At 44.9% G+C, this 14,367-nt stretch overlaps 1 protein-coding gene across 2 annotated transcripts in view; it reads left to right on the forward strand.

The window, feature by feature from the left end:
• CALN1 (calneuron 1) overlaps positions 1 to 14,367 on the forward strand; it is a 462,940-nt gene that overhangs the window by 434,382 nt on the left and 14,191 nt on the right. For both annotated transcript variants that reach the window (XM_019988189.2, XM_070779998.1), the window contains one exon: positions 3,949 to 4,105. In XM_019988189.2, the coding sequence (XP_019843748.2) occupies positions 3,949 to 4,105 (157 nt within the window). The remainder of the gene's footprint in view (positions 1 to 3,948; positions 4,106 to 14,367) is intronic.

Genomic DNA, 14,367 nt, shown 5'->3' on the forward strand with positions numbered 1-14,367 from the left:
CAAGATTAAAAGACAATCCTCAGAATGGAAGAAAATAATTGCAAATGAAACAATATGACAAACGGTTAATCTCCATGATATCTAAGTAGCTCATACAGCTCAATATCAGGAAAACAAAGAGCCTAATCAAAAAATGGGCAGAAGACCTAAACAGACATTTCTCCAGAAAAGACATACAGATGTCCAATAAACAAATGAAAAGATGCTCTACATTACTAATTATTAGAGAAATGCAAATCAAAACTACAATGAGGTATCATCTGTTTATTTCACTCTGAGTTGATTTCTTTCTTATAGATGAGCAACCACTTGCAACTTGCAGCTAGACCCTGCTGCACCCAAACTTTTTACCTAAAGCCACAGACTTATTCAATATGTATCCACCCTCTGAGTTATCACAGGCAACAGTTTTACCAAATGTTTTGCTACTGCGTAACATGGGTTGAAGAAAGTAGGGAAAACCACTAGACCATTCAGGTATGACCTAAATCAAATTCCTTATGATTATACAGTGGAAGTGAGAAATAGATTTAAGGGCCTAGATCTGATAGAGTGCCTGATGAACTATGGACTGAGGTTCATGACACTGTACAGGAGACAGCGATCAAGACCATCCCCATGGAAAAGAAATGCAAAAAAGCAAAATGGCTGTCTGGGGAAGCCTTACAAATAGCTGTGAAAAGAAGAGAAGCAAAAAGCAAAGGAGAAAAATAAAGATATAAGCATCTGAATGCAGAGTTCCAAAGAATAGCAAGAAGAGATAAGAAAGCCTTCCTCAGTGATCAATGCAAAGAAATAGAGGAAAACAACAGAATGGGAAAGACTAGAGATCTCTTCAAGAAAATTAGAGATACCAAGGGGACATTTCATGCAAAGATGGGCTCGATAAAGGACAGAAATGGTATGGACCTAACAGAAGCAGACGATATTAAGAAGAGATGGCAAGAATACACAGAAGAACTATAAAAAAAGATCTTCATGACCCAGATAATCACAATGATGTGATCACTGACCTAGAGCCAGACATCCTGGAATGTGAAGTCAGGTGGGCCTTAGAAAGCATCACTACAAACAAAGCTAGTGGAGGTAATGGAATTCCAGTTGAGCTATTTCAAATCCTGAAAGATGATGCTGTGAAAGTACTGCACTCAATATGCCAGCAAATTTGGAAAACTCAGCAGTGGCCACAGGACTGGAAAAGGTAAGTTTTCATCCCAATCCCAAAGAAAGGCAATGCCAAAGAATGCTCAAACTAACGCACAATTGCACTCATCTCACATGCTAGTAAAGTAATGCTCAAAATTCTCCAAGCCAGGCTTCAGCAATATGTGAACCATGAACTTCCTGATGTTCTAGCTGGTTTTAGAAAAGGCAGAGGAACCAGAGATCAAATTGCCAACATCCACTGGATCATGGAAAAAGCAAGAGAGTTCCAGAAAAACATCTATTTCTGCTTTATTGACTATGCCAAAGTCTTTGACTATGTGGATCACAATAAACTGTGGAAAATTCTGAAAGAGATGGGAATACCAGACCACCTGACCTGCCTCTTGAGAAATCTGCATGCAGGTCAGGAAGCAACAGTTAGAACTGGACATGGAACAACAGACTGGTTCCAAATAGCAAAAGGAGTATGTCAAGGCTGTATATTATCACCCTGCTTATTTAACATATATGCAGAGTACATCATGAGAAACGCTGGACTGGAAGAAACACAAGCTGGAATCAAGATTGCTGGGAGAAATATCAATAACCTCAGATATGCAGATGACACCACCCTTATGGCAGAAAGTGAAGAGGAACTCAAAAGCCTCTTGATGAAAGTGAAAGTGGAAAGTGAAAAAGTTGGCTTAAAGCTCAATATTCAGAAAACGAAGATCATGGCATCTGGTCCCATCACTTCATGGGAAATAGATGGGGAAACAGTGGAAACAGTGGCTGACTTTATTTTTCTATGTTCCCAAATCACTGCAGATGGTGACTGCAGCCATGAAATTAAAAGACACTCCTTGGAAGGAAAGTTATGACGAACCTAGATAGCATATTCAAAAGCAGAGACATTACTTTGCCAACAAAGGTTCGTCTAGTCAAGGCTATGGTTTTTCCTGTGGTCATGTATGGATGTGAGAGTTGGACTATAAAGAAAGCTGAGTGCCGAGGAATTGATGCTTTTGAACTGTGGTGTTGGAGAAGACTCTTGAGAGTCCCTTGGACTGCAAGGAGATCCAACCAGTCCATTCTGAAGGAGATCAGCCCTGGGATTTCTTTGGAGGGAATGATGCTGAAGCTGAAACTCCAGTACTTTGGCCACCTCATGGGAAGAGTTGACTCATTGGAAAAGACTGTGATGCTGGGAGGGATTGGGAGCAGGAGGAGAAGGGGACGACAGAGGATGAGATGGCTGGATGGCATCACTGACTCGATGGACGTGGGTCTGCGTGAACTCCGGGAGTTGGTGATGGACAGGGAGGCCTGGCGTGCTGCGATTCATGGGGTCGCGAAGAGTCGGACACGACTGAGCGACTGAACTGAACTGCACTGAACATGGGTTGTTATCTTCCCAGCCACCAATACCATTTTCTTTCTTTTTTAATTTTGGTTGTACTGGCTCTGTGTCACCGTGTGCAGGCTTTCTCTAGTTACAGAGAGCTGGGGCTACTCTCCAGTTGTGGAATACGGGCTTAGTTGCCCCAAGGCATGGGGGATCTTCCTGGACCAGGGATCAAACTGGTGTCCCCTGCATTGCAAGGTAGACTCTTAACCACTGGACCACCAGGGAAGCCCCCAATACTGTTTTCTTATTTCCCACTGCCTGCCTGACACGGGAATCCACACATCATATTTTAGAATTTTTGTTATGGTAGCTTCTCATTTCTATGTACTAATTTCTGTATTGTTGACTCAAACCAAGTTATACCATAGTAATAAAGAAGCCCCAAACCTCTGTGGCTAATAATGACAAAGGACATTTCTTACTCACATTACTTTTCTTTTATGGGCTGTCTTCTCCACTTTATCCTCATTCTGGGACCTGTTCTTTTTAGGGCATGCTGTTCTCATCGAAGAAGGAAAAGGTCACAGACTAGAACCACATGATGGCTCTTAAAGTGTCTAATCGATAATACCCTATGTGAGTTCTACTCTCGTTTCATTGGCCAAAAAAGTGATAGAACCAAATCTGATAGAAATGGAGTGGAAAGGTTAATCTCCCTTGCGGGGGAAGAACATTAAGTGGAAACGTTACACCTTTTTCTCAGCTGTTCTGCATAAACATGACTTTGAACGTGCAAACGTGCATTTTATCTTGTTAGAACAAGATACATACTTAGAGCAAGATGAGAGTTGCTGATTTCTTGGAAGGTTTAAAACTTTCTAGAGACATATGCATTGTCTGAAGTGTGACACAACTCCAAAGTACGTGAGGTGTGGAGGGGTGATAGCAGATGGCTGGATGAGCAGGAAGAAGCCAAACGAGCAGGTGGCGTGTTTTTCACCAGGAGTCTCGATGGAGCGGGGAATGTCGCACTCCCTGAATTCTGAGAAGTTCCTGCAAGTTCACAAGTGTGCTTGAAGCTGAGTGTGGCGGAAAACTGCTCATCTGATGTCTTGAAAAGCTGGGACAAGTTTGCGTAGAGGAGGCTTGGGACTTGCTAGTCATGTCCCAGGTGGCGCTAGTGATGAAAAACCCATCTGCCAAGGCAGGAGATGTAAGATGTAGAAGATCGAATCGCAAGACACAGGTTGGGGAAGATCCCCTGGAGGAGGGCAGGGCAACCCACTCCAGGATTCTTGCCTGGAAAATCCCATGGACAGAGGAGCCTGGTGGGCTACAGTCCATGGGGTCACAGTCGGACACGACTGAAGCAACTACACATCATACATCATGCCCCAAGCTAAGTTCTCACCACCGTGTGCCCAGACCTTCTCATGCCCCTTTTATCTCCACAGTTCGACATGCAGAGGATAACTCTGGAAGAGTTGAAGCACATCCTCTATCATGCCTTCCGGGACCACTTAACGATGAAGGACATTGAGAACATCATCATCAACGAGGAGGAGAGCCTGAATGAGACCTCGGGGAATTGCCAGACAGAGTTTGAAGGTGGTAAGTACCCTTGTTTTTTTAATCATCAGTATTTAGTTTAAAAAGTAAGTGTTTATTTTATTTTTTATATTTATTTATTTATTTGACTGCATGGGGTCTTGGGCTTCCCTGGTAGCTCAGATGGTAAAGAATATGCCTGCAATGTGGAAGCCGTGGGTTCAATTCCTGTGTTGGGAAGATCCCCTGGAGGAGGGCATGACAATCCACTCCAGTATTCTTGCCTGGAGAATCCCCATGGACAGAGGAGCCTGGTGGGCTACAGACCATGGGGTCACAAAGAGTTGGACTGAGCACATACATGGGGTCTTAGTTGCATCACGCAGGGTCTTCTATCGTGGTACACAGGCTCAGTAATTGAGGTGCTTGGGCTTGGTTGCTCCACAGCATGTGGGAGCAACTTAGTTCCCCGACCAGGAGTTGAACCCACATCCCCTACATTGCAAGGTAGATTCCTAACCACTGGACCACTGGGGAAGTTCCCAGTAAGTACCTTTGCTTCTGCTCTCTGCCTGCTTTAGAAGAGGCCAACGCCTCCACATCCTCTGGATGAAAAATGTGTTTACAGACTCCTGGGGTGAAGTGGCCATGGATGGAACCCACAAATCCAGGACCAAAGCTAAAATATTCTTTGTGCAAAGATGCAGTAGGTTTCTGTTTTTTCTATTTTTCCCCCAAACTCTGAATTTTTGCAAGACTTGTGTTGACCCTTCCTTCCTTTGGTGACTCTGAGGTCTGTGACTTGCTGAGGGGCTTAGTGATGTGGGCCTTTAGTTAGTGGGGGCCGCTTGGGTGGTGCAAAGAGCCTGTTTGAGCTACTGGATGAAGTCGAGTGGCTAATTGTGTGACCTTGGGCAAGGGGTGTAGCTTCTCTGAGTGTGTATCCTCACCCGTAAACATCGAGGTAGTTACATCTACTTCACAAGATCCTTAGAAATGGATTACTTTTATGCTATGGTCTCTGAACACACTGGCCAAAAAAAATAAAAGCCATGCTCATGAGAAAAGCTTTGATGAACCCCACCAAGTAGTTACAGAAGAAATAGCTTCTCCTAGGGCCAAAAATGAGATCATGAGAGGTCATTTCTTTTAGGTTCATGAAAGAAAAATAAAGCCTACCTTATTCCCTAATCAGTAGAGAGTTCCAGGGAAGTTAAATAATTGAATCCCTCTTTCCAACTTTGAAAGTCAGAGCTGTTAAAACTCTGATGTACAGATATTTTTTAAAATTACCTTAAAACAGCATAGCAGGCTACCAGCAATTTTTAACTTAAGGTTGAGACTTTTTAAAAAGGTCTACTACTTTCTTCTGTTTTTTTTTTTTTTTTTTCCTGAACATATTGCAACAAGCCAATATGTGCAGATGGTAAGCTGTCACAGAAAGACCAGAATGCAATTTGGTTCCCTGGTCTTGGAGTTGCTGCATTAGAACCGGCTGAACCCCACAACAGGCAGACGACATGGGGCTGAGTTGGTCCTGGGCACCTGTGGGCCCTGTCTGGGCTGAACTGTTGCGGGAAATGGCTTATCCTCCGTGACAGCAAAAGTAACCGAAGTCTGGGAACTAGGCAGGGGATTGGGGTAAACTTAAGAGCAATGCACCCTTGTTAACGGTGTTCACATTTAAAGGTTTCAAAAGTGCTGGCTTCCCAGGTGGTGCCAGAGGTAAAGAACCCACCTGCCAATGAGGGAGATGCAGGTCAATCCCTGGGTCAGGAAGATCCCCTGGAGGAGGGCATGGCAACCCACACCAGTATTCTTGCCTGGAGAATCTCATGGACAGAGGAGCCTGGCCGGCTACAGCACATAGGGTTGCTATGAGTCGGACACGACCGAAGTGACTTGGCATGCAGTGTACACAGCGAACAAAACCCACTTGTGGTTCAGAAGGTGCCTTGGTCACCCTGCCTGGGACCTGGGCCATAGCATCAATGACTGCATTTGGAGTTGGAGCCACACAGACCACACTAGGGCAGGAAGGTCACAGCCAATGCCATTTACAGCTGGGCAGGCAGGGGAAGTGGGAGGATGAACAACGGTGAGGAGGGCAGGGATTGGATTAAAATTTCATATAACAGCAGGCCTGGCTTCTCCGTTCCATCTGGTTCTTAGCTGATAGACTCGGTGCTCACACAGTAGAAGCATTGGGGGGTGGGCCCCAGCTGTCAGACACACTCTTGAGATGGGTAGGAAGAGTATTTCTGGGCATTGCTTTTTTCCACAAGAGCCTTTGTTTATGGATCGGTGTTTTATTCAGAGAAATGTCGCAAGTCTTAGTAATTTGAGAAAGGTCAGACTGCCCTGGGAAATCATCTGAACTCTAAGCACTGTCTTTTTATTACCCAAAAGCTCATCTATTAATAAAATAAATGGCTGACTTAGGGGTTTCCTGGGTATGCTTTAATGATTAGTTCATATAGGATTAGCCACAGTTCCCATTTAGGGGTGATTGATAAGGACCAGGAAACTGTGCTTTAAAATTCATGGTCTTATTTAATAAAAGAAATATTATTTGTGATTAGCACCTTGCTTTCTTGAGTGACCTATGTGACCTTGATTACACAATCCCTTTTATGTATTTTCATGTCAGAGAGGGTTTTTAAAGTACGTCAGCGCTTTTTGGCCCCAAACACAACCTCGTGTGTTTAGTGGTAAGATTTTTCCAACCTGGGATATGATCCGTGTCCCCAGTGCATTTATTTAATGCCTGCAGCCCTCCCCAGATTCAGGAAGGAGCCTCCCCGATTTCACTCTGGAAAGAGACGGACACACAGACACAGAATTCACCCTGGTGCCCCAGGACCGAGAGAGTCCATTTGAGACCTTGTGGTGACCTTGGCCTTCTCCCTTCCATCTTTCCCCTATGCCTGCTGCCCACAGACAGGGGCCTGTTGGCAGTTTGAGCCTCTCCCTGCTTCTACCGCCGTCTGATGGCCTAATTGCATGGCTTAGGCTTCCTGAATCTTCTTGGCCTTCAGCTGTTTGGGCTGACGCATCCTGCCAGCGGTCAACCTCTTCCTGTCTGCTCTCACCCTTGATCCAGGCTGCACACTCGCCTGTCCAGTCCCTTCACCTGTAGCCTGGCTGACATCTCAGAATCCCCCTCCAACCTGGCAGTATCCACCATCACACATCTTGGTTGGTAAATGCAGCATCTAACTCTGAAGGGACATGGTGGTTTCCTTTCTTTCTTTCAGTGATGGACCTCTTTATTTATTTATTTTTGACTGCACTGGGTCTTCGTTGCTGCTCGAGGGCTTTCTCTAGTTGCAGCGAGTAGGGGCTACTCTCTAGGTGCGGTGCATGGGCTTCTCATTTCTATGGCCTCTCTTGTTACAGAACATGGGCTGTGAGTGGCACAGGCTTCAGTAGTTGTAGCTCCCGAGCTCTAGAGCACAGGCGCAGTAGTTGAGGCACATGGGCTTAGTTGCTCCGTGGCATGCGGAATCTTCCTGGACCAGGGATCAAACCCTTGTCCCCTGAATTGGCAGGTAGATTCTTAACCACTGGACCACCAGGGAAGTTCCGCGATGGAACTCTTCTCTCTCCAAATTTTATCTTCTCAGCAACCCCAATTGACCGATGGAGAAAGGGAGCTGCGACATTCCCCCAGACCCAGAGCCCTGCTCCCAGACCACCTCCCCTCTTGCTGCTCCCCACCCAGGATGCTCTCTCTTCCTCCTCCTCTTTTTAGAGCTTTGCTGAAGCCAACATATTCCCATGCTGATTAGCTTGCCTGTAAAGCTGGATGACCCACGGTGCTTGGAAATTCTGCTGTATTTGGTATCAGAGGAAGGAATCAAGGAGGAATAAAAACCTAAAGATGCAGGAAGTCTTTGCCTTAAAAAGGTGAAAGGGCACATCTGTTTCAGAGCAAAGAAGGAGGGGATAGCCAGGGAAACAGGCATTTTGCAGCAGAGTCAGAATCTGAAGAAGCCCACGTCAGATGTCTTGTAGCTCAGCAATGCTGGAGCTTCTGGAGTGTGAAGGAAGTTTGAAAATGCTGTAGTGTGAGTCCCTTAGAAATTAACAGGAGGGTTTTCAAAGGCCGTCAGCATCATTTTATGTCAGTGACTGTATTTTTTTAAAGGTCACTAGCCTTTTATTTATTTATTTAACAGTGAAAATGTGTTAGTCACTCAGTTGTGTCCGACTCTGCAGCCACATGGACTGTGTAGCCCACCGGGCTCCTCTGTCCATGGGATTCTCCAAGCAAGAATACTCAGTAGGTAGCCACTCCCTTCTCCAGAGAATTTTCCTGACCTGGGGATCAAACCCAGGTCTCTTGCATTGCAGGCAGACTCTTTACCATCTGAGCTACCAGGAAAGCCAATTTAACACTGAAGTCTTTTAAAATATACATTTTTGTGTTTATTTGGCTGTGCCACGTCTTAGTTGAGGCACGTGGGATCTTTAGTTGTGGCATGTGGGATCTAGTTCCTGGACCAGGGATCAAACCACAGGCTCCCTACAGTGGGAGCCTGGGGTCTTAGCCACTGAACCACCAGAGAAGTCCCTCAATGGCTGTATTTCTCACTTTTATGAATCTTGGGTCTGATACTTTCACAAATGTGTTCAGATTTTGATCATTAAGTTAGGAAGTATTGATTATTCCACACGAATGGAAAAATTTGAAGAAACGGGTCAGGAGTCTGAAGGTTGAGGTGCCTCTGATAGGAGATGTTTCGGGGGGCAGTTGTCTACTTTTTAGGTTTCATTTTGCTTTGGTTTCACTTTATTTGTTGGATTTTTAGGTCAACACAGACCACACACCCACTCCACCCCACCTCATGCACACACAGCCCTTTGCATAATCCGATCTGCCTTATCTTCATGGTAGGTAGGGCTCTGCAATCATTAGGTAAGCATTACTTTTCTCATCTTCTCCCACAAAAAGGACAAGAGGAAATAGAATGAAATTCCGAGTTACATGTAAGGAAAGTTTTCCTGACATCTTCAGGAAGTCCTGAATTAGGGCCTCACAGCATGGGTAGATTTTCCTAGAGCCCCAGAAGAAGTCATTTACAGAAAACCCCAGGAAGGCAGAGAAGAGCCTAGAACACTCTAGAAGAATCTAACACAAAGATTCTGATGTGGACTTCCTATCATTCACACCTGGTTTAATAGGGAGAAAATCATCAACTTGAGTCAGACACTTGACCAGGTGTCAAGCCACATCTGGGTGCTTTGGATAACAGGTCGTTAACCCCACTAAGTTCAGGGGCTCCCAGGTGTTACCCAGAGTTGGCAGTCTCTGTGTCCCCAATCCAATGAGACTATTTCACTAAAAGCTGAACTTCCAGGCCCTCTCAACCCCTCGTTTTTAAAATTCCTTTACTAAGGTAGAATAAACTGATGTACTAATGTGTTGTCAGTATTTGTGTCTCAATTATTTGGTGAAATAGATAGGTCAGCATCTGCCAGCACAGGTCAGATATAAGACTTTGTGACCACTCACAATGCCCACTCACCATCCATCCCAATTGTGCCTGCTCAGTCACTCAGTCGTGCCCAACTCTTTGTGACCCTATAGACTGCAGCCTGCCAGGCTCCTCTGTCCATGGGATTCTCCAGGCAAGAATACTGGAGTGGGTTGCTGTGCCCTACTCCACGGGATCTTCCCGGCCCAGGGATCAAACCCTCGTCTCCTGCATCTCCTGCACTGGAGGCAGATTCTTTATCCACTGAGCCACCCGGGAAACCCATTCATGCTAATAAGGGAGGTTTCAGATGGTTTGCTTTGGTTGGACCACCTGTAATCACTGGCTATTTTGACTCTGGAGAACATAAGCTTGGTGACACTAAGAGGCAAATTTCCCATTTTATTATTTGGTTCCAGTCCCTTGACATATATGGAATTCAGTGGCCTTGTGTTTGAATCATCTATTCTCCCATCACTGACGCCTTTTTCAGAATTCTTACAATAAATCATGTTGAATGTTAAGTTCAGTAGTGTTTGCTTCCAGAATGTTTACTGCTTCACTCACATTGACCAGTCTAGGAGGACTGGGATAAGGGATAGCTGTCTGGCATGCCTGCCAAGTGCTGTTCATTTGTTAGCACACTGGACTGACCTGTAGGCAGGTACTAAGGGATCAGTTCTGTGGCCCCCAGGCAACAGATGAGGAAACCAAGACTCAGCAAGGTGGTCACTTATCCAAAGTCAAACAGCAAGTAAGGATTTGAATCTGGGTCCACCTGACCAAACCATGCCTTGGCTCTCCATTCGTGGTCCTGAGTCATTTCCTCAAGCTTAGGCATTTCAAAGACACTTTACAGAATGGCTCTTCACTGTCCTTACTCCTTTTCCATTTCTTCGAATGAAATCATATTATTAACATATCTGGAAGTTGAGTAGAATTGCACGCAGCAGGATCTGTGTGTGAGCCCTTTCAAGACACATCCCTCAAGTGTTGTCCCTAAATGGAATACCAGCTGTCGGAGTTCTGTAGACAATCTGACAACATGCACGGGAGAGGGAAATCAAGCAAAAGTCATCAACTGGGGAATAAATAGTTTCTCTGAAAGCCACAGCAGAGCTCTTCCGTACCATTCAGCATGATGGACAAGGGATACAACTGCCAGAGGGGTGACCCAGGCCAGGCAGCCCCAGAGGATTCCTATGCAGTCATTCAGGTTCTCTTCTCTGCCCTGTGTAGACTAGCCATGTGATCCAGGGAACTTACTTTAAAACTCTCTGAGTTGTGCAGACATAAGGAACAGAGTTTTGGACACAGTGGGGGAAGGAGAGGGTGGGACAATTTGAGAGAGTAGCATTGAAACATACATTGAAAGTGAAAGTCACTCAGTTGTCTCTGACTCTTTGTGACCCCATGGACTATACAGTCCATGGGATTCTCCAGGCCAGAATACTGGAGTGGGTAGCCTTTCCCTTCTCCAGGAGATCTTCCCAACCCAGGGATCAAACCCAGGTCTCCCGCATTGCAGGCAGATTCTTTACCAGCTAAGCTACAAGGGAAACCCAACATATACATTACCATTTGTAAAATGGGTAGCTGGTGGGACTTTGCTGTATGATGCAGGGAACCCAAATCCGGTGCTTGGTGACAACCTAGAGGGGTGTTGATGGGGTGGGAGATGGGAAGGAGGTTCAAGAGGGAGGGGTTGTCAGAGACAACTATGGCTGATTCATTTTGATGTATGGCAGAAACCAACACAATATTGTAAAGTAATTATCCTCCAATTAAAAATAAAATTAAAAAAAAATGCCCTGCATTTAGCACAATGACACACATAGCAGGTACTCAGTAAATGTTTGCTGAATGACTGAAAAAAAAAAAAAAACTCTCTGAGTCTTTTTTTTTCTTTCCATCCATCCCATGGAAAGATTGGACAATGGTGGTCACAACTAGATTCAAATACTTCTGGGCTCCTTGAAAGGTCAAAAAGAATTTTGCAGCTGTGTCTCCTCAAGTCGTCCCTGCTGAAATCAGAGTGTCTCTGTTGGATGTCAGATGGACATCTGGATTTGGAGACCTGGCCGTGCACCTTGGGTATCACATGCCTATCCAGCTGAAAAGGGCATGGCATGTCACCCACACCATCTGCTCCCAGCTCAGAGGGGGTGATAACTTTACTAAAATAAAACCTGTTCTCCTGGGGTAGGTGTTGGAGGTTAAGGGGTAGGTGAGGTCCATGGCAGGTAGTGAGACAGTAGACAGTTTGAAAGAAAGTTAGGGCTTTGGACCAAAAAAAAAAAAAAAAAAAAAGGATTTTTCTTCTACTATTTGGGGACCTATCAAAGCAAACCTGTAGGGAGGTTTTTCTGGAGCCATGAGTGAAGAGTGAGGAGATTCTGAGATACATGATAGAGACCTGGGGAGGTCTTTACCCTCCCTATGCTCTATTTATTTTTGATAAATTGGTATGATGGTTAACAACTCCAGCTCTGAGCTCTGGACAGGGCTTTCTTAAAATCTTGCCTCACCACATACAGGTTACATGAGCAAAGCACTTAAATAAATACTAAGAGCTGAATTTTCTTCATCTATGAAATGGGAATCATATCATGACCTACCTCATATGGTTGTTATGAGCATATAACGTGTGAGAATTTTTTTTAATTAATTTATTTTAATTGGAGGACAATTCCTTTACAATATTGTGATGGTTTTTGCCATACACCAACATGAATCAGCATAGGTAAACTGTGTCCTCCCCATCCTGAAACCCCTCCCACCTTTCTCCCCACCCTACCCCTCAAGGTTGTCCCAGAGCACCAGCTTTGGGTGCCCTGCTTCATGCATCGAACTCACACTGGTCATCTGTTTTACATATGGTAATGTATATGTTTCAATGCTATTCTCCACATGAAAATATTTAGTACAATGCCTAACACATGGCTCAGCCGATAAAGAATCTGCCTGCAGTGTAGGAGACATAGGAGATGAGCGTTCAGTCACTGGGTCAGGAAGATCCCCTAGAGAAGGAAATGGCAACCCACTCCGGTATTCTTGCCTGAAAAATCCCATGGACAGAAGAGCCTGGCGGGCTACAGTCCAAAGGGTCACAAGCAGACATGACTGAACATGAGCACGATTTAAAAAAACAAACAAAAAAAAGCACTCAAAACAAACAACCAAAAAAAAAACCCTGGCCAATCCCTGGCCCCAGTTCTCTTCTTGTTTGTTTGTATTTTTCAACCTGGAGACATTGCAGAGTATGTAATGCTGGAACACCACATCTTTGAAAAATGGTCCAGAGACCAAATTTACAGGGTTTGAACCATATCCTCTTGATATATAAAGTCAAGTCCTTGCCAACATTGGAGTTCCCATGAATATTGGTCAAGACTCTTTTGCTTGTAAGTAACAAAAACTCAACCCAGACCCCCTCAAACTAAAAGACACTGGCTCAAATAATAGGGAAAGTCAAAGGGATGAGCTTTGGTTGACTTGGAACCAAAGAGCTCAAGCAACATTCTTTCCCTCCCCTCGTCTTGCTATCTCTCTCTCTCTTTGTTCTGTCTTCCCTCTTGGCATTATTCTTGAGCAGGCTCTCTCTCCCCAAGGTAAACAGGATTCTCTCTGTTAAGATTCAGTTCCATTCTGAAAAGGGACTCCAATCAAATCTGTGTGGCCTGTGTGCCTATCTCTGGACTAAGCCCAGAGCTCAGGGTACTCTATTAGCAATCTGGTTTGTTATGGGGGAAAGGTGAGGCCCTGGATTGAGAATTCCAGCAGGTGCAAAGGCACAGATCCCTAAACCAAAAGATAGATTTTGCTACATGAGGGGGAAGGACGACTGGAAAGGTCACAATAACACCTGGCCACACCACACCAAGGATCCTTGGAGGACCCGCAAAGCCAGACACAGCTGTCTGACCTCTAGAAACCCGAGAAGGTTTTGTAGAAAAGAGACCAGCTCATACCCACACAATTACAGGTGGCCTGTCCTCCTCCTATGAAAACATCATAAAACGCACAATCCTGTTTTCATAGAGGCCACATCCTCCACCTCTAACTTCAGGTGTTATGTGGGTGCCTGGCCATTTCTGTTATCACTGATGTATAGAAAAATCTCTTTTGCGAGCTCTTAATTAGTTCCACTCTAGGCTATGGAACTATCCAATTTCATACAATCATAAAGTGTCAGACTTGGAAGGATCACAGACCTCTAATAGCTCCCAGACCTGCTAGGTCTGGTTTATGAGTGAGAATCACCTGAGCTGGGTTTTATATTGTTTTACCGTTTCCTTGGGCCCCAGACTCCCTGCCAGGACTATCACTTATGTGGGTCTATGTTGAGGCAATTAGCCAGAATTATTATGATCCTGATTTGCCTTACTTGGGAGCCTGTGTCTCTGAAAATTGAAGCCAGAAAGATTTTGAACCCATTCTATCTAGGATCACCCAGCTGATCAGTGGCAAAATTGATATAGACTCCTGTCTCTGGGAAAAAATTCAAGAGCTACTACCTGGCATTTGCCCAGTGGAGCTGTGTGAATCTCTGTTAAAATAAGAAGGGGAAGGAACAGTCTATCACTACACACCCAGGTCCCGTCACAGCAGCCAGGAGTCTGCTGAGGTGCACAGATTCACTAATGAGCTTTCAAGAAAACAGAAAACCTCGCTTCTATGTCCTCCTGTGTCAACCTTCCCCAATGCACATTTCATCCCCCTGTATTTTCTGGACTCCTACTGTGACATCTATGTACTATGTACTATGTAGAGAGAGATCAAAATCTAGCTGGAGGACTTCCCTGGTGATCCAGTGGTTAAGAACCTACTGTCCAGTGCCAGGGA

This window comes from Bos indicus, chromosome 25, assembly GCF_029378745.1.
Source record: "Bos indicus isolate NIAB-ARS_2022 breed Sahiwal x Tharparkar chromosome 25, NIAB-ARS_B.indTharparkar_mat_pri_1.0, whole genome shotgun sequence".
Lineage (NCBI taxonomy): Eukaryota > Metazoa > Chordata > Mammalia > Artiodactyla > Bovidae > Bos > Bos indicus.